The 18,045-nt window shown below is 32.5% G+C and overlaps 2 protein-coding genes across 2 annotated transcripts; one reads left to right on the forward strand and one right to left on the reverse strand.

The window, feature by feature from the left end:
• Positions 1 to 2,832: 2,832 nt before the first annotated feature.
• LOC133673171 (uncharacterized) lies at positions 2,833 to 10,480 on the forward strand. The gene is made up of 15 exons (XM_062093862.1): positions 2,833 to 3,091; positions 3,174 to 3,262; positions 3,979 to 4,045; positions 4,164 to 4,279; positions 5,043 to 5,109; positions 5,251 to 5,299; positions 5,588 to 5,673; positions 5,873 to 6,132; positions 6,215 to 6,270; positions 7,083 to 7,168; positions 7,283 to 7,375; positions 8,010 to 8,319; positions 8,821 to 9,368; positions 9,723 to 9,954; positions 10,030 to 10,480. The coding sequence occupies exons 1-15, from the start codon at positions 2,900 to 2,902 to the stop codon at positions 10,284 to 10,286; spliced, it is 2,508 nt and encodes an 835-aa protein (XP_061949846.1). The 5' UTR covers positions 2,833 to 2,899; the 3' UTR covers positions 10,287 to 10,480.
• Positions 10,481 to 13,089: 2,609 nt separating this feature from the next.
• Positions 13,090 to 15,660, reverse strand: LOC133673322 (ras-related protein Rab11D). Its single transcript, XM_062094058.1, has 2 exons — positions 15,270 to 15,660; positions 13,090 to 13,821 (listed from the first exon to the last, which is right to left on the reverse strand). Exons 1-2 carry the CDS (start codon positions 15,500 to 15,502, stop codon positions 13,377 to 13,379), a joined length of 678 nt encoding a protein of 225 aa, XP_061950042.1. The 5' UTR covers positions 15,503 to 15,660; the 3' UTR covers positions 13,090 to 13,376.
• Positions 15,661 to 18,045: the final 2,385 nt, after the last annotated feature.

The raw sequence follows: 18,045 nt of genomic DNA on the forward strand, positions 1-18,045 counted from the left end.
TGTCCCTTCCTTGATGAACATGAAAGTATAATACCACTTTCCCACTACTACATGCGTTGAACATTTTTGTGATGGTGGTTTGTTAAAGTGTCTGGATTGTGCGGGGAGAAGACTTGTACCTCTTTTTACATTGCTTAGCACCGATCTACGACCATTTCTATACCGAAAGATTCAGAGTTTTGAGATTCGTACAATTTAAAAGTTTTTCTTTTGAAAAAAACCAAATTATTTTTTATTAATCATAGAACTCTAATTGAAAAAGAAATTAAGGGAGAGGAGAAAGAAAGAAAGAAAGGGAAAAGATTAAAAGAAGAAATTGACATGATAGCTCTTAATTATATGTGATATATTATTTACAAAGGACAATTTCATCTTTTATTTTTTAAAAATTTTTATTTGATATAAAATGTACTCGAACTACAACAGAGAAGTAAGAACACAATTATATTTTAGAAGATTTTTTCGTAATTATCTCAAAATATAACGACAGAATAAAAGTTATTAGACTTTCGGTGCATTGAAGTTTTTGATGCTAAACTTGTGGAGTGAGATGTAGAAATTCCTGCTGAATATTGCTTTTGTGAGTGCATCTTCTAGCTGGTCTTCTAACTTGACAAATGGAAATCGAATGATTTTTTTTCTTCAAGATTCTATTTAATGAAGTGCTCATCGACCTAAATGTGCTTAATCCGATCCCATCATGTTGAATAGAATTATGAAAAATATTAATGGCTGTTTTATTATCACAAAACATGTTTATTTCTCAACTATTTTTGCTATTTTTACTAATAATCTTCTTAACCCAAAAAGTTTGCACGCATCCTTGGTGTTACTTTGAAATTCTGCTTTCGCACTAAATAATACAATAACTTTTTATTTTTTGATGTTTTAAGTGATGAGATCACCTTCTAAAATTAAAAAATAATAATAATAAAATTGATGTTTTTTAAATGTTTTTTTTATAATTTTAATGTAAGAAAAATTTTAAAAAATTATCTTAATAGATGAAGTGAAAAATACTATACACTGTAAATAATACGAATAAAAAAACCTACCTGAGGACACCTGGTAATTTCATTCGATAATGCGACACTGACAGCAGAGTTCCTGGGTTCTGCTCTTTTTTTTTTATCATGGCATGTGGTGTTTGTTTGCGAGGAAAGTTACAAAATATGGCGTTTTATGCAGTCTGACTTCGCATCAAATATCTCTAAAAAAGCCAGCAACTTGTCATGGTTCTTCGAACACGTTTCCATGTTCTACAAGCTATAGCAGGAAGTTAAATCCGTGCCATGCATGTCCCATTTTCGTAAAACACATACTCTACTCAGTCAATCTTTTTAACCAGGCTAGGGGTTAATTTTAGGTTAGTAAATGATTATTATTGGATGGTTTTCTTGAATACTTCGGCTCGATTTTATTTTATTGAAATTAGGATACTGTAAAATCCTTTTTTAACAGTTTGTTTTATGTCCAGAAGCCTTTAAATAATATTACATAGACGTCCACTCCGTTTCAAGATCAGACATTTTGGGTTCATGTAATTTGATGCATCAAGACTAAATTCCATTTTAACAAAATATTGGACAAACCATTCACAGCTGAATTAGTACATACTTGAACAAGTATTTACCTGAGATGAATTCATTAACCACTTGAATATAGACACTCATTTAAATTACTTGCGTAAAATATTTTACAAAAAAATATTTTTCAGATTTTTTTGTATTTGTTTTTTATATTTATCCCTTACTTTTTTTTTTCTCTCGCTTTTTCTTTTTTTTTTCTTTATCTATTCTGCTTCTTGGCAATATATAAAAGGATAGAAGAACTAATTTATTTTATTTTTTAATGACAAATAGCCATTTTATCCTTAATGAGTTGTTTTGCTTTTATTTGATGGTTTTTTTAGCACTACCATATTCTGTTTATCCTAAACTTTTAACCAGATTTTATTCAATATATTTTAAGATTCCTCGTAAAATTTCAGCTTAATCTAATGATCGAATTGAAAATTACACTCAATAACATAAAACTGGTCAAATTATGATTTTTTATCAAATTTCTGAATTTCTCCAAAAATTTTGAAATTTTAATCCAAGCTAAAGCATCATATTAGAAAGCTTTACATAAATTTTCAGAATTTTTTTATACTTCAATTAAAAATTACAAAAAAATTTTATATAAAATTAATTAAAAAATATTGATAAAATTTTAATATGAGCTAGAACCCACCCGAACCCATACCTTTGACCACCACAATACCTCACCACCATATTTTGTTTTTACTACCACTACAGTCACCTCACAGCTATCTCTTTCATTATTATTGTCATGTCACTATTATTGTTTTTTATTATTATTATTATTTCCATCATTACCGAACATCACAATCTACTTCATTACCATTAATAAAAAATATTTTACGGGGAAATATTTTACAAAAAAGAAAGAATACCCTTGGTCTGTAAAATTTAGCATGCATATAATAAATTGACCGCACGTTACATTTTTTTACATCTATGCACATTTAAAAGAATTCCACCACATTTATTTTTTAATAAAAATTCGAAATTCCTTGACGATGATGATACTGAAAATTATGAAATACTACAATCTCGTCAAGTTTGGCCCAAACAAGAATACAAAAAAGCCCGTTATCAAACAATGGGTTCAGATAGAGACATATGCAGTGACTGGGCTATTATAATGGGTTCATTAATTAATGGGCCGGCCCTATATCTTTATAGTCCAAGAATCTGAGATTGATTCTAAACTACACGTCGTCTGGAGTAACACGTCGAAAAAACATTAAACCTTGACAGAAACCTAGTCCATTAACAAAAAGGTCCAGAGAGGCTAAGCAGCAGCAGCAGTCTTCAACACCCCCCAAAAAGAAATGGGAGGGAGAGGAAGAGGAAGCAGGTCACGAACTCAAAGAAAGCACTTTCGTGATGGCAGAGAGAATGTTTGGAAGCGCCCCAAATCTGACAGTGCCTCGTCTGATCCCAACAGCAACAACAACTCTGAGAACAAGACTCATTGGCAGCCTTTTGCTACTCAAAACCCCGCCTTCGATGAATACTACAAGGTAACACTTGCTTTTCTTTTGTTTAAGATTAAATACTATTTTGTTTGGTCTGGCGGGGTTTAATTTTTTTATTTTTTTGCAGGAGCAAGGGATAGTGACAGCAGAAGAATGGGATACCTTTGTCGAAGTTCTAAGAACACCCTTGCCTGCTGCTTTTAGAATCAATTCAAGGTAAAGTTTTTGGTTTCTTTTGCTATTTAAATTGTCGGGTATTCTTTGTTTTGGCTTTTTGGGTGTGTTCGTAATTGTTGTTCCTGCATGCTGTAGCAGTAAAAAGATATAAAGTTAATTATTTTTTCAAGCTGATGAGGAAAACTTTGAAGTTAAGAGTTGGGACACGAAAAGGTTGGGTTTTTGTAGCTCTCAATGTTGTCTACAAGCAACAGACTAGCCAAGATAGGCAAGAATGATAAAATCACATAAGATGAATATCCTAATAAGGTTGCTATCCAGTTCTCTTTGATATGAATTGGATATGATTAGGTGAATGAAGAATGAAAATGGTGATTTTGGCAGCATATGTCAATCTAGTGATCTTTTTCAAAGGGAGGTTGCTTTAGGGATTGCAGGAAGACCAAAAGGGAAGTGAGATTTTTGAAATATGGTCGACTGTGATTGGACAAAAAATATGGTCGTATGGAGTATGAAATGATGGGAAATTTTATTTGTGGTAATAAGGTCCTTTGTCCCCCCGAGTCTTGGATTGAATTCAGATGCTGCAAGTTGTATGTGGGCAATTAACGAGCATAAGAACTGCATTTTGAGGGTTTATATATAAGTTCCCCTGTGTTCCTCACACCCTCCTTGACTTTGAACATTGAAACTGCATGTTACAGTATGGGGAAAAGTTACTAACCTTGTGATTTTTATTTTTTTCAATTTTGCAGTAGCCAATTTTGTGAAGATATCAAATCACAGCTTGAGAATGACTTTATGAATTCTCTTAAAGCAGAGGTAAGTTACATTTATTTATTTTGAGACTATAACACCTTTGATAATTATGTTGCCAAATGCTGGTTGTTACAGATGATAGCTTACTGTTTTTTCCCTTCATTTTTGTCATTTTTGACAGACCACTGATGGTGGTGAAGTGGAGGCTATTAGACCATTGCCTTGGTACCCTGATAATCTTGCCTGGCATTCAAATTTTTCCCGGATGCAGCTAAGGAAGAACCAAACCCTTGAGAGGTAAATCATGCAATTTCTGTTTGTTTGGGTAGTGTTGTGAACGTGTTATCATATTTTCTGAACGGATAAGTGTACCTGATAATACTGACATTGCTTGATTATGTTCTTCCCTTTCTTGTTCCAAAGATCTGTTTTACACAGAAGGTTTTTCTATTCTGCAATTTTCAGTCATTCAGAATTGACCTGTGCAATGCATTTATTTTACATATTATCATTGATGTAGACTGTGCCATAAATGACTTCCTACCAACAGGGGTACATATACTATGTTCAGTTAACTTAATGTTTTTCCTTCAGAGAAGTGGAGTTATTGCTATATAATTTCTCAAGTTTATGGTCTTGGAAAACACTTCAAACTTCTCTTAAAATCTTTCTGAAAATCAGTCTAGTTGTCATGATGATCCAACCAATTTCAATTTATACAATTTTCAATGGAAAAAATGCTTTCTATTCTTTGAAAAATTCATGCATTATTTTATAGGGTAACTGTTTGGAGAAACAGCTCTTCCATTTTAACAAATGATTTTTTTCTGTTTTTAGTTTTTCATGGAAAAGAAAAATTAGAAAGGGAGATTGAAAATGGAAAAAGTTTTCTGCAACCAATTCGACCCATTTTTCTCCTACTTGTATATGATTTGTTGGTTTTCATAATTAGTGCTTACATTATATGTAAAATATGTGCAAGCTGCCCGCAATTAATGCACTTGTTTTTTATTGTTTTCCTTTTATCTACCGAATGTTGTTTTGGATAAAATTATTTCAGGTTCCATGAGTTCTTAAAGCTAGAAAATGAAATTGGAAACATCACCAGACAGGAGGCTGTCAGCATGGTGAGCAAGTCTGATTTTGGGTTTATTCAATGATTTGTGGTTGTTTTGTCCTTTAAGAATGAACATCTCGACTCTCATCCCTGTGTCATTTTGCTAACTGATTGTTAATCCTACAACTAACCTTTTTGGTTTGTGATAAAGGTACCTCCACTCTTCCTTGATGTACGTCCGGATCATTTTGTATTTGATAGTAAGTTACCTATAGTGCATTCTAATTCTTTTCTTTATTTTATTCCTTTGGCAATACAAGTGAATCATCATCTCTTTATCTAAATTAGCTTGATGTATTTATAACAGCAGCTTTCTTACCAAAAAACATTGATATCCTAATGGTTTACTTTCTAAAGTTTCTAGTAGCAGACATATATATCTCCCCTTCACCCCTTAGTTTGCTTATAAAGTTGAAATGGGTTGCATGTCATGGAAAATATCCAATACCCTGTATTATTTCCTCACTGCTCTCTTTCCTTGTATGCAGTGTGTGCTGCACCAGGTTCAAAAACATTTCAGTTGCTGGAGATTATATACCAATCAACAAAGTCAGGATCACTTCCTGATGGAATGGTTTGTTACTTTTTCTTGTTTCACACTCTGCTCTATTCTATTATTTTCTTCATCTATTTGTTTTATTTTGCTTAGTCATCTCTTTACCTTGAATTGTATCAGTACTTGGAACCTCCTAGTTGATTTGTTTCATTTACTTCACTGTAATGTTATAATATGAAATTGATTCACCATTACCAATATTAATTTACTTGTCTAGGTTATGGCAAATGATCTGGATGTCCAGAGATGTAATCTTCTCATCCATCAAACAAAAAGAATGTGCACTGCCAACTTGATAGTCACAAATAATGAAGCCCAACACTTCCCTGGGTGCCGTGCAGACAAAAATGGCTCTAAAGCTTCTGAAATGGAAATCGAGCCACAGATTAGTCAGCTTCTCTTTGATCGAGTGCTATGTGATGTTCCCTGTAGTGGAGATGGTACCCTCCGCAAGGCTCCAGATATGTGGAGGAAATGGTTGGAATTCTTGTGTACTTTCTAATTTTTATGTTTTTCGAGCATTCAGAGTGGATTATATTTGTTTTCCCCTCTAATACAGGAATCCAGGGATGGGCAATGGGCTCCATAGTCTACAAATTCAGATAGCGATGCGAGGTACCTTAATGAAAAACCTTGAATTGACATTTCTTTACGAATTGAAAACCTTAGCTTTTTGGCCCTTTCTGGCTGATATTATGTTGCTCATAAATAGCATGTCAGTTCAAATTTCAAATTTTCTGCTCTAAGATTAATAATCATCAGTGTATTGCCAAAGGAAGCACTAGTCTTCCATATGATTATGTCCTGTCAGGTTATTGGTTGATAGTTGTCAATTTCTAATCCCAAAGGCTTCTCTTGATGTCGGACAGAGTTGTCTAGTCTGCCCACTTTTGTTATTTTTTCGTGCTATAGCTAGACAATCTGTGATTTCAAGGCTTTGACTTTCAGAAGAGCTGATAAAGGGCTTGTGATTTAAATAGCATTTAGATTGAGGGAGATTTAAGGGCAACAGGAAGCTTAGATTTGAAGACTTTGGTTTCTTGAAGTTTATGGTAGCTGCAGAATTAGGTTCCTAGCAAGTATTTGCTTAGTGAATTGAAGAGAAAAAGGAAAGGGAATGATGCTGGTGTCTAGTACAGTAATGGGGTAAAACTTGGGATTGGTGAAAATGAGAAATGACAATTTGTTGGCTTTTACGACTGTGGATTGGGTGCTGTGGTTTCTATACTCAGATAGATGGAAGAATAAATGTGAAAATATAGGGCAGCATGCCCTGCTGTTGCCAAAATACACAATTCTATTTCCCGAAGTTTAACAATATGCTAATAGAAAGTCTTGAAACTCTCTGTTGCCATTAAAGACAAAATTCTATTTCCCGAAGTTTAACAATATGCTAGATTTAATAGACATTATATTGTGATGCACAGGCCTATCATTGCTCAAAGTTGGTGGAAGAATGGTGTACTCAACTTGCTCAATGAATCCAGTTGAGGATGAGGCTGTTGTTGCTGAGGTAATCTAATACCCATTCACAAGTATATCACCATTAGACATCTGACTTTTCAAAAAAAAAAACAATAATTCTAAATCTTGCTTAATTTTGGTGCCTATGTCTGTTTTTCCTAAGATTCTACGGAAATGTGGAGGGTCTGTTGAACTTGTTGACGTCTCCAGTGAACTTCCTCAACTTGTTCGTCGGCCTGGTGTCAGAAAATGGAAGGTATGTTATTTCTGCCAAGTCCATTTTCTATTGAAGCCTTAACAGGCTAGTAACACAGATTTTTGCATAGTTCCTCTGGCAATGCTGCCTTTTTATTTATTTATTTATTTAATCTTTCTGGCAATGCTACTTCATTCCCACAATATGATGACCCCCCCCCCCCCCCAAAAAAAAAATAAATAAATAAATAAAAATAATAAATAATAATAATAATAATAAATAAAATAAAATTCTCAGACATTCTGATGTTTAGCATATTCAACTCGCTTTGGATGTTGTCAATAGAATGATTGGTCTCCTTTAGAGAATAGTTGAACCAAATGAACATTTATATTGAGTTGTTTTGACAGGAAGTTTAGAGGAGTTTCTGATATTTCCTATGTTTTTTTATGTTAGATTAAGATTTTATATTTTAGTGCTATCAAATACTGTCACCGTCCCAGAAAGATATCCATCTTTTGGTTTGTCTTTTGTCTGATGTTCACTCTACCAAAGGCATAGTTGTGTTTGGTTGAATATCAGTTTGGCTGGCTTTTGCCCTGCTAGGAAAAAATTCTGTATGGTGTTAGGAAATGGGATCTGCTTTCAATTTCTTAATTTTGTATGACATAATTTATGTTTATTGGTTCTGCAGGTACGTGACAAAGATCTCTGGTTAGCTTCCCACAAAGACGTCTCCAAATTCCAGAGATACCATATACTTCCCAGCATGTTTCCTTCAGGCAAAAGCTATGTTGCCCCAGCCAACACGGATCTTGAGCACGAGAATGGTGAAAATGCAATTTCTGAAGATGGGATTCAGCCAACAGAAGATGCTTCTACCGAAGATTTGATTGAGGAAGTTTCTGAACTCCCCCTGGAACGTTGTATGAGGATAGTGCCTCATGATCAGAACAGTGGGGCCTTTTTCATTGCTGTCCTCCAGAAACTCTCTCCTTTACCAGGTGAATTTAAGCATTATTGATGCATCATACTATTATGAAGAATCTAAGCAGTTGAACCTTGTAACCAGTATTCAGTGGTTACTGCTTATAACACCCCCCCCTCCCCCCCGCCCTTTTTTCGATAGTGCCTCATGATCAGAACAGTGGGGCCTTTTTCATTGCTGTCCTCCAGAAACTCTCTCCTTTACCAGGTGAATTTAAGCATTATTGATGCATCATACTATTATGAAGAATCTAAGCAGTTGAACCTTGTAACCAGTATTCATTGGTTACTGCTTATAACACCCCCCCCTCCCCCCCGCCCTTTTTTTCGTGTTCTAGAGATGTTGCCCCGTTGCTCATTACCACTTTCATTTCATCTCCCACTTACAAAATGCTGAATTAGTAGTTGAAATAAATGTTGAATCAGATCTATTTTTGAGGATGTCTCTGTCACTTCATTCTTATGTTTTGCATGTTAGGCGTTTATAATGTTATATCTACTTCATGATTTCCCTGCAGCCATTCAGGAGAAACCCAGTAAGAAAAGGAATTTGTTCAAAAAGAATCCTGAACTGCAAGGAAAATTATTGGATCAGGTTACTGAAGATAATAGTGGGCTGGAGCCAGACTCCAGAGATGTCGCAGTAGAAAAAATTTCTGAAGCAGCCACAGAGGCAGATTTAATTGTTGATGAGCCAGATGAAGTTGATATGGAACCTGATCCTTCTAATATATCTAACCAAGATTCAGAGGAAACCAAAGCACTGGTTAATGGGGAAACTGATTCTGGGAAGGCTGTGGGGAAGAGAAAGTTGCAACTTCAAGGCAAATGGAAAGGGGTTGACCCTGTTCTTTTCTTTAAAGATGAATCTATTATCAATAGCATAAAAATGTTCTATGGGATTGATGAGTCATTTCCTTTTGATGGCCACTTAATCTCAAGAAATAGTGATAAGAACCATGTGAAGAGAATTTACTATGTCTCAAAGTCAGTTAAGGATGTTCTTGGGTTGAATTTCCGTGTTGGTCAGCAACTTAAGATTGCTTCTATCGGCCTGAAGATGTTTGTAAGTAATCTACATGCTATATAGACATAATTTTTTTGTTATATTTTTTTTTTCAAAAGCCGCAATCATAGCTTTTTCCCCATTCCCTCCCATCCTTTGGCCTGTGAGTGCTCTTTCCATATTGATTGACATACCCCAAAGTTTCTTAGCTACCAGGCTACAACCCAGCTACTTTGCTAGAAAACAGTAGATGCATCAATTGCCGAAACTTGTGCTAATAGATCAAGTCAGTCAAAAATAACCACCACTAGTTCTACTATATGTTTCTTTTTACCCAAAAAAGGTGGTTGCCTAGGCTTTATTTAACAAAGAATTGTTCATTTCTTGATTTGATTCATTCCTCTTTTTTTAAAGGAGCGACAAACTTCAAGAGAAGGTACCTCTACCCCCTGTTCATTCAGGATATCATCAGAAGGATTGCCGGTGATTCTTCCACACATCACTAATCAGATCCTATATGCATCCTCGGTAGATTTCAAGCATCTTTTGCAGTATAAAGCAATAAAGTTTGCTGACTTTGTTGATGCTGAGTTTGGCGAGAAGGCATCAAAGCTAATGATGGGTTGTTGTGTTATAGTCATGCGAGGTATGTAGCAGTTCCTACCATGTTCGTGTTATCAGTGCATGAATGTGTATTTACCCCCATCGTCTTTGTTTGCAGACAGCAAAACCATGTCGAATCCTATCAAGGTGGATGCGTCAACAATAGCCATTGGCTGCTGGAAGGGTAGATCCAATTTGAGTGTGATGGTCACAGCAATTGACTGCCAAGAATTGCTAGAAAGGCTTTCAGTTCGCATGGAAGCCGAAAAAGGCTCTTCAGTGCAAGAAAACAAGTTCAGTGTTGATGAACTGCAGCTTAATGGAGCAAGCAAGGTTGAAGAATCTGAAACTACTCAGCTGGTTGCAGATGCTTGAATTTACAGCAACTTTTGAGTTTGTCTCTAATCTATCTGTACCAGTTCTGGATTTATTTATTTTTAATAGATACAACATATCATTTATTTTTAGCCTCTTCTGGGTACCAATTTTATAATGTTCCAGGTTTTGTATTTTATCAGAATGACTAAACCTTTTTTGCTGTATTAAGCTAATGCAATTTTGACGAGCTACATGATTTTCGCAGCAAATTTTTGTTTGCTGGAGTTCCATGAAAAACAAAGACTCTTGTTCTAAAAGGGGTAAGAAAGCCGTGCAAGTAAATGACTAATGAAGCAAGGCAACGGTGGATGTTGGTGGCAGTAGCATTGTACTGTAATAAAATGCAAGGAGAGGAAGAAGCTAAAGAGGAAAATGAAGGGCTTTTTGGTAAAATAACGTAGTTTAATTTTATCGTCCTTGAGACTTCAGAGTGTGGCAAGGTAGTTGTCTAAGCTTTGTCCCAAATCAAATCCTTTTACTCTAAAAATTGAACAACGCCCTCACAATAACTCCAAGAATCTCACCAAATACTTTTATTTTGCCTTTAAAAAGAACCAAAAATCAAATTTATTCTAATCTCTAAGCATTATTGGACCAAATATTTTTATTTTGCCTTTAAAACAATCAAAAATCAAATTTATCTTAATCTTGGCCAAAACTCGATTTCTGTTAATATTTTATTTCTGTTTTATTTTGATGAAAAATTCCTTTTTTTTATCATAAGCATAGTTTCTCATATAAAAACTTGTCATGTAAAGCAATTTTAAACCAAGAAACAAAATATAATATCTTGATTATTTTCTTGCGACTACATGAAAAAATTGAAGAATAATTAATTCAAGGAAATGATATAAAAATTAACAAAAATATATATTTTAACATCATTGAATATTCATGTGATTTAAAAAAAATATTTTGCATATAAGTTTCATACTATAATTGTTAAAAAATTAAAAATACGATCATAAAAAGCTTTAATCTTATTTAAAAAGCATGCCATGATTGATTGCTTTTTCAAACATCATTATAATAAACATGATTTTATTTTTAAGACATAAGAAAATTAAAAACAAAAAACAAAACAATGGCTAAGAAAGACGTATAGACAACAAGACTCATGCGTTTGACACATAAAAAAGCTTAGGTGTTACTAACATATTTGGAAGTATAGTTGCGGTTGCTTTTCAAGTGTTTGTCATTTAGAAATGTATCAAAATAATATTTTTTTATTTTTTAAAAATTATTTTTTATATTAGTGCATCAAAATGATTTTAAAATATCAAAAAATATTAATTTAAAATAAAAAAAATAAAAAAAATTATTTTTTAAAAAAATACTTTTAAAACGTAAAAATAAATGTATAAAAAGCCAAACTTGCATGGCTGGTATATTTTTTTAAAAAAAAAAAAACTCAAGCAAACATCCCTCTTTTCACTTGAGTTTTATTATTAAATGGATAACACTTCGTCCATCAGAGCGAATAACATGTCAAATACAATTAATTATGGCAATTATGGTAATTTTAGTGGTAGAAAAGTGGATTTTGAGTTATTAGATTAAAAAAAAAACAAATTCTACTCATTTTTAACCAAAAAAAAAAACCATATAAAGCTCAATAACCCCATTTACTACCCTAAACACCACTAGAGCCTCAATCTATTTTTTTTTTTTTTTTTTTTTGCAAGATGAAAACTCTCCCCTCTCAGTATTAAAAACTAAAACATTAAAAAAAAAAGATTGAAACGTGAAAATCTAAAATTACAGGGATCAAACATGAAAAAAGAAAAATACAAGAACAAAATTATATGTTTACACGTCTATGAACAGTAAAATTGTTGTGAATGTGCACTGTAATCCATGGTGATTTTTTTTTAAGGAACCGTGGTTGAATAATAGTACAAACAACTGTTAAAACCCCTAAATATATTATTTTATTTATTTATTTATTTATTTATTTTAAGTATTAATATTGTTCGCGTACTCTATATTGCATATCTTTTAAGTAAACATTGAATATGTTTTTATATATATTACATGAACTTGTATTAAATTTTATTCATATTTTCTTTTGTATTTGTTTTATATTATAAATTATAGGTTTTTCATATTATAATAATCTCTAACCCAAACCCCCCAAAGCATATCAAATTTAATTTTTTTCTAACCAAGTAATCCAATGATAAAAAATTAATATCAAAAAATTGATATCAAAAAATTTATTATAATTTTATGTTTGAATGTTAAAATTACTAATATAATAGTAATTGAAAGTTTATATACTCGTTAATTTTTTAAGCTAATCCGAACACCACAATTAATCAAAAATAAAATTTATCTTTTCTAGTGTCAAACTTCTAATTCCTTCTCTCACTCACAGGAGAAAAAAGTTTTTCATGCATATAAATGCTACAATTATTTTAGAAACTGAACGTTTTCAAAATAATAAAAATTCAACGGAAAAGGATTTCTTCAAACTCTTGCCAATAGCAGTTTCTACTGACCGACATGTAGTACAAATATTTTGCTTCATAAATTTGGGGAATCATAATTATTGATATAAAACAGAAAGTAAAAAATTTAAGTTTCCCTTGGAACAATCATCAATGAGACCAGATGCAAAGATTTATATTTGTTAGACGACAGGTTGTTTTAGAGCAAAAACTTATGAAATAATTAATATAGTCCATGCTAAAATAATCTTGTGGTCTGAGGACCGACAGACACCACATATCAAATAGTTAAAGAAACTTCTGTTCAAAATAGGTAGGAACAGCTAAAAAGCCTCTCAAGCAACAGAAAATTCTCCAGAAACATTTCCACTTCCATCTTCAATTTCCACACTACAAAGCAAGGTATTTAAAGTATTCAAAACATTCATCGACATTATGAATTTTTTTCTTTCCGAATGAGATTGAGGAGAAGATAATATGCGACTCAGATTTTCCTCAAAATAAGAAACTAATCAGCTGCTCATGCAAGCTAAATTATAAGAATGTAAAATATACAAAGAACTACATCACACCTTTCAAAAAATTGCTATTGGGAATTAAGGGGAAGCACGCGGTTTCAAAGCCAAGACTGATCAGATCACAATGAGCTACAACACTTGCTCTTCGCTGGAATTTCTTGTGCAGGGCCTGGAATGATAATCTTCTTGCCAGATAGCGATGCAGGGTTACCATTGCTTTGATCTTCACCAGCAACCAGGTTCTTCTTGTTTACAATGTTGAAGATCTCTGTCAGCACAGTCATAAAGGCGTTCTCAACATTAGTTGCTTGCAATGCAGAGGTCTCTAAGAAGAATAGTCCTTCCTTCTGGGCAAATTCTTTGGCATCCTCAGTGGGTACAGCCCGCTGGTCCTCAAGATCACTTTTGTTCCCAATCAAAATTATAACTATGTTCTTGTCAGCATGGTTTCGCAGCTCTTCCAGCCAGCGTGGTATGTGATCAAAGGTCTGACGCTTGGTTATGTCATACACCAGCATTGCCCCAACAGCACCCCTGTAGTATGCACTTGTGACTGCTCTATACCTGCTCATTGAACCCCCAAAAGCAGAGATGAAATCAACATTTGCTAATTACAAAAATTAACGTTGATTCTGTCCAAAAGAAACAATATTGCTTCCCAGGGTACTAAAAGAACAATTCTGAAATTTTTGTGTTAAAGCACATAGTCAGATCTAATCAGGCGAGCACTGGGTTTTTCCCTTTTCTCCTACCAGATATAGTCTGCCTGGGTCCCAAGAGATTATTAAAGCAAGTATTAGTCATCAAATATAACATCCATCTCTAACCACCATGATATATACAAAAGATATTTCAATAAACGGTCCAAAAGTTATGGCTCAAAAGATGCTTCAAAATAAAGATATTTCTTGTTTAACAATAAAGTTTTAGGTACTAAAAGAAGATTTTCAAACAATATAATAACATTCCTCAGATGGAACTCCTAAATTCTCAATGCTCTAACAACTGTATATCAACTAATAAGAGAAACCTGAGGCGTACAAATCCCCATAGTCTAAAAGACAAAAAACCACAAGAGATATCTTTTTCTGCAAGGATAAACAAAAGAACAGTGACATGAGCTGGATTCAATTCCTAGACCAAAAGCAACTTTAAGCAAGGTAATTAATTCTTCTTTCATCATGAATCGAACCAAAGGCCACCTTTTCTCCAGTCAAATATCAACACTAAACAAAAGAATTATAATCCCCACCCCCAACAAAACCAGCAAAAAAAGGCAGTCGGGGAGGCAAAAAAAGAGAGAAAAGCCAGTAATTTTTTAGGAAGGGATAGTGGGTGATGGCCTGAAGCCACAGCACCCATATGAGCTGAGCAGGGCCCAGAATCAAGATCTATCCTAGCAAGTATCACTATGACCCAGCCTCAGATCCCCCGCACAGTCGACGTTAAATCAATTCATTAACATATCCATACTTCAATCACAGACTTAAAACCGGATCAATTTGCATCCAAAAGTTTGCGATTCATCATGAATCAAAAACAACACTGCAAAAAAAAAAACAATCAAATGTCGACAATTAGATACTTGAAAAACTTGAATTGCATTACCATATACCTCATCTTCTTTCTTTTTTTCCTTTTTTTCCTTTTTTCATTTGATTCCTCCCAGATCAGACACAATGTCCATTTGTATTATAACATCAACCACGTGTTTTTCCTCCAAATCTAACACTAGAAAAACCAATTCCACATTTGCAGTAAAACCGCCTTTCCAAATCAATGTGTATATAAAACCATACAATTCACGGATCCAGAGACACCAAGCGATGGATAGCCAGCCAGGTGAGCATAAGCTGGCCCGAAGACAACTTAGCCATTAAAACCAAATATACATGCAGCTAACATGCTGTCTGTTATTAACGAAGAAAATCCATATCACATCTAGACTTCTAGACCAACCAAAAGAAAAGAAAAGAAAATTAAAATTAACATCTGAAAGAAAGAATAGTTACCGTTCTTGACCAGCAGTATCCCAGATCTGGGCCTTAACACTCTTATGATCAATAACAAGAGTCCGAGTTTGAAACTCGACTCCAATAGTAGCTTTAGAGTCAAGACTAAACTCGTTTCTAGCAAATCGAGCAAGTATTTGTGATTTCCCAACTGCTGAGTCCCCTATCAACACCACCTTGAATACATAGTCTATCTTCTGGCTCGCATCTCCGTATCCACCCCCACTAGCCATTTTCTCACCCTCTCTTCAAATGGGTTTCCTTTGTTTCTTCTAAAGAAGAGAGCGATTCTTGCTATGCTTTGCTATGGCTAGCTAGTAGATCTTAGCAGTAGTGTTTTGCTTTGCTTGGTGTGGAATTGAAGGCGAAGGCTAAAAAGACAATCAGTGAGTGTGGCGATAATCCGGTGCAACGCATGACAAATTTATATTAGTGCATCATGCAATCTGGTCCGTCAATCATTCTGATGGGTTCTTTGAGGGAGGTGTTGTAATTAATTTCTAGTTGCTAAGATTTAGTAAAATTGACCTTTAAGTTGACATTTTGAAATTTGAGCGCAGATTTAGGGAGAAACTAACAAATTATTTTTTTTAAGTTCAATGGATCTCTTAATAAACCAACCAAAGAAATGTGATTGATTTCAGTTTTTAATTAGTGAAAGTGTCAGGTGATTTGTGATTGTGAAAAAATCATAACTATTAATATATATTTTTTAATTAAAGCTATAAATTTCATTTGAGTCATGCTATTTAGGAGTAATTGTCATTGTTCACGTTAGAAAATTTGTTTTAAAAAAAAAACAAATTGCTATTGAAAAATAGATAAGATTTCAATTGCAAGGGATATGCATGAAAACTTTTTTAAAACTTAAGGATTGATATTAAAAGAATTACAAGTATAAGAGCTAAAATGAAATACAGCTATTAGCCTATTACAAGGACTAAGAATTTTTTTTTTCTGTCATGGTTATATGTTGATTCAGGATGATTTTTAGGAAAAAAAGTCTTTGTTATTTTTATTTAGTTTAGATAATTAAATATTATATTTAATAATTTTATTTTTTCTAGTTTGTTTAGAATTTTTATTGTTTTTCTTTATTATTAGGTTTTTAGTTTGTTTAGATTAGTTTTTGGATTTGTTTAAGGAATTATAAATATCAAGGCTGACTATCTAAATATAAAATATACAATAATAAAATTTTGAATTAGAGTTTTTGTGTGATTTTTTTAATACAATTATGTTATTATACTTGTTATTTTTCTTGTTTTGTTTATATTTGTGTTAATTAGTATCAAAACCAAGAGATCTTAGGTTATTTTGTTAACTGTGTATTGCTAAATAATCATAGTTGGAAAATGTCATAAAGCAAAACATGTTTAGGCGAAAAGGGATAAGAATGTTTCTCGAGAGAAACGCTAAAGAGATAGTAATAAAAAACATGCGGGGACAAATTATAAAATTAAAAAAAAATATTTAGAAACGAGTGATAGAAAATATACGGAAAAATTAACCTATTAATTGACAAAGGTGAGGAGCCTACGGAGATTGTGAGAAAAAGTAATGATGAATTTGTGATCAATTTTTGTGAAGTCGTTTTACAAGCATAAACAAATAAAACAACTTCTTGATTAGAATAAATATGATATTAAAACTAATTTTTTTTTATTTTTTTAATTGAAATCAATCACCAAAATCTGATAAAAATAAGAAAAATTAAATTAAAAAAAAGATTTCAATGTAGAAATCTTGGCATATGATTACATTAAGCATTCAAAAGATGTTCATGCTAACAAGCATAATAACTTTGATCTTAATGGTGAAACCGTTCGGGAGAAAAGAACCAAATTAGATGTGGTTTCAGATATGATTTTTGATGAAGCATATTATGAAAAATGTTATTGTTGTTTTAAAATTAATGTTATTGTATTTTGGATAAAAGTTATTAAACAAATTTTCAAATCTCCTTCTAACTCTAAGATTGATTTCATTATTAGAGAGATTGAATATGTTGTTGATAGATTTGATATTTCTAATAGAAAAGTGAAGCACATGAAGGGTTTGAGATTTTTTATTGGACATTCACGAGATTAAAGTGAGAGCGGTTTAAATTCGATGATGAATTCTTTTTAATTTGAGAAGATTGATGCATGATGATTTTTAGAAAAAAAATAATTTTTTAGTTATTTTTATTTGGTTTAAAAAACTAAATATTATGCTTGATAATTTTATTTTTTTTAGTATGTTTAGGTCTTTTATTATTTTTTTAGGTTAATTTTTAGATAAATTTAGAGAATTATAAAACTTTTAATGAGACAGACTTATTGAATAGAAAATATTCATTGATAAAAAATTGAAATAGATTTAATGTATGATTCATTTTTTCAGCATGATTTTGTGTTTTTATAGTTACTACTTTTCTTGTAATTTTTTTAATCTAGCAAACGGTTTGCATCTGAGAACGACTTGCCTATTGTTTAAGATCATGTTTGAAAATGTAGTTGTGGTTGTTATTCAAAATACTTTTTACTTGAAAATATATCAAAATAATATATTTTTTTATTTTAAAAAAATTATTTTTGACATTAACACATTAAAATGATTTTAAAACACTAAAAAAAATTAATTTGAAAAAAAAATTATTTTTTTTAAAATACTTTTAAAACACAAAAACAAGTATGACTAAATCTCCCAATATTTAAATATATAATTGCTTTGAAATCATCATTTTCAACTGAAATTAACCGGCATAGGGTCATAGGATTACCGAGTGATGGTA

This window comes from Populus nigra, chromosome 14 (assembly GCF_951802175.1).
Source record: "Populus nigra chromosome 14, ddPopNigr1.1, whole genome shotgun sequence".
In the NCBI taxonomy this organism is placed as follows: domain Eukaryota; kingdom Viridiplantae; phylum Streptophyta; class Magnoliopsida; order Malpighiales; family Salicaceae; genus Populus; species Populus nigra.

What these genes read in the sequence shown, in the direction of transcription:
- LOC133673171 (XM_062093862.1), top strand. Translation starts at nt 2,900, where the DNA reads ATGGGAGGGAGAGGAAGAGGAAGCAGGTCACGAACTCAAAGAAAGCAC. An exon ending in GACAGGAGGCTGTCAGCATG is followed by an intron (nt 5,110 to 5,250) that starts GTGAGCAAGTCT and finishes TTTGTGATAAAG; the next exon opens with GTACCTCCACTCTTCCTTGA. An exon ending in CTATCGGCCTGAAGATGTTT is followed by an intron (nt 9,369 to 9,722) that starts GTAAGTAATCTA and finishes CTTTTTTTAAAG; the next exon opens with GAGCGACAAACTTCAAGAGA.
- LOC133673322 (XM_062094058.1), bottom strand. Translation starts at nt 15,502, where the DNA reads ATGGCTAGTGGGGGTGGATACGGAGATGCGAGCCAGAAGATAGACTAT. An exon ending in GATACTGCTGGTCAAGAACG is followed by an intron (nt 13,822 to 15,269) that starts GTAACTATTCTT and finishes TTCAATGAGCAG; the next exon opens with GTATAGAGCAGTCACAAGTG.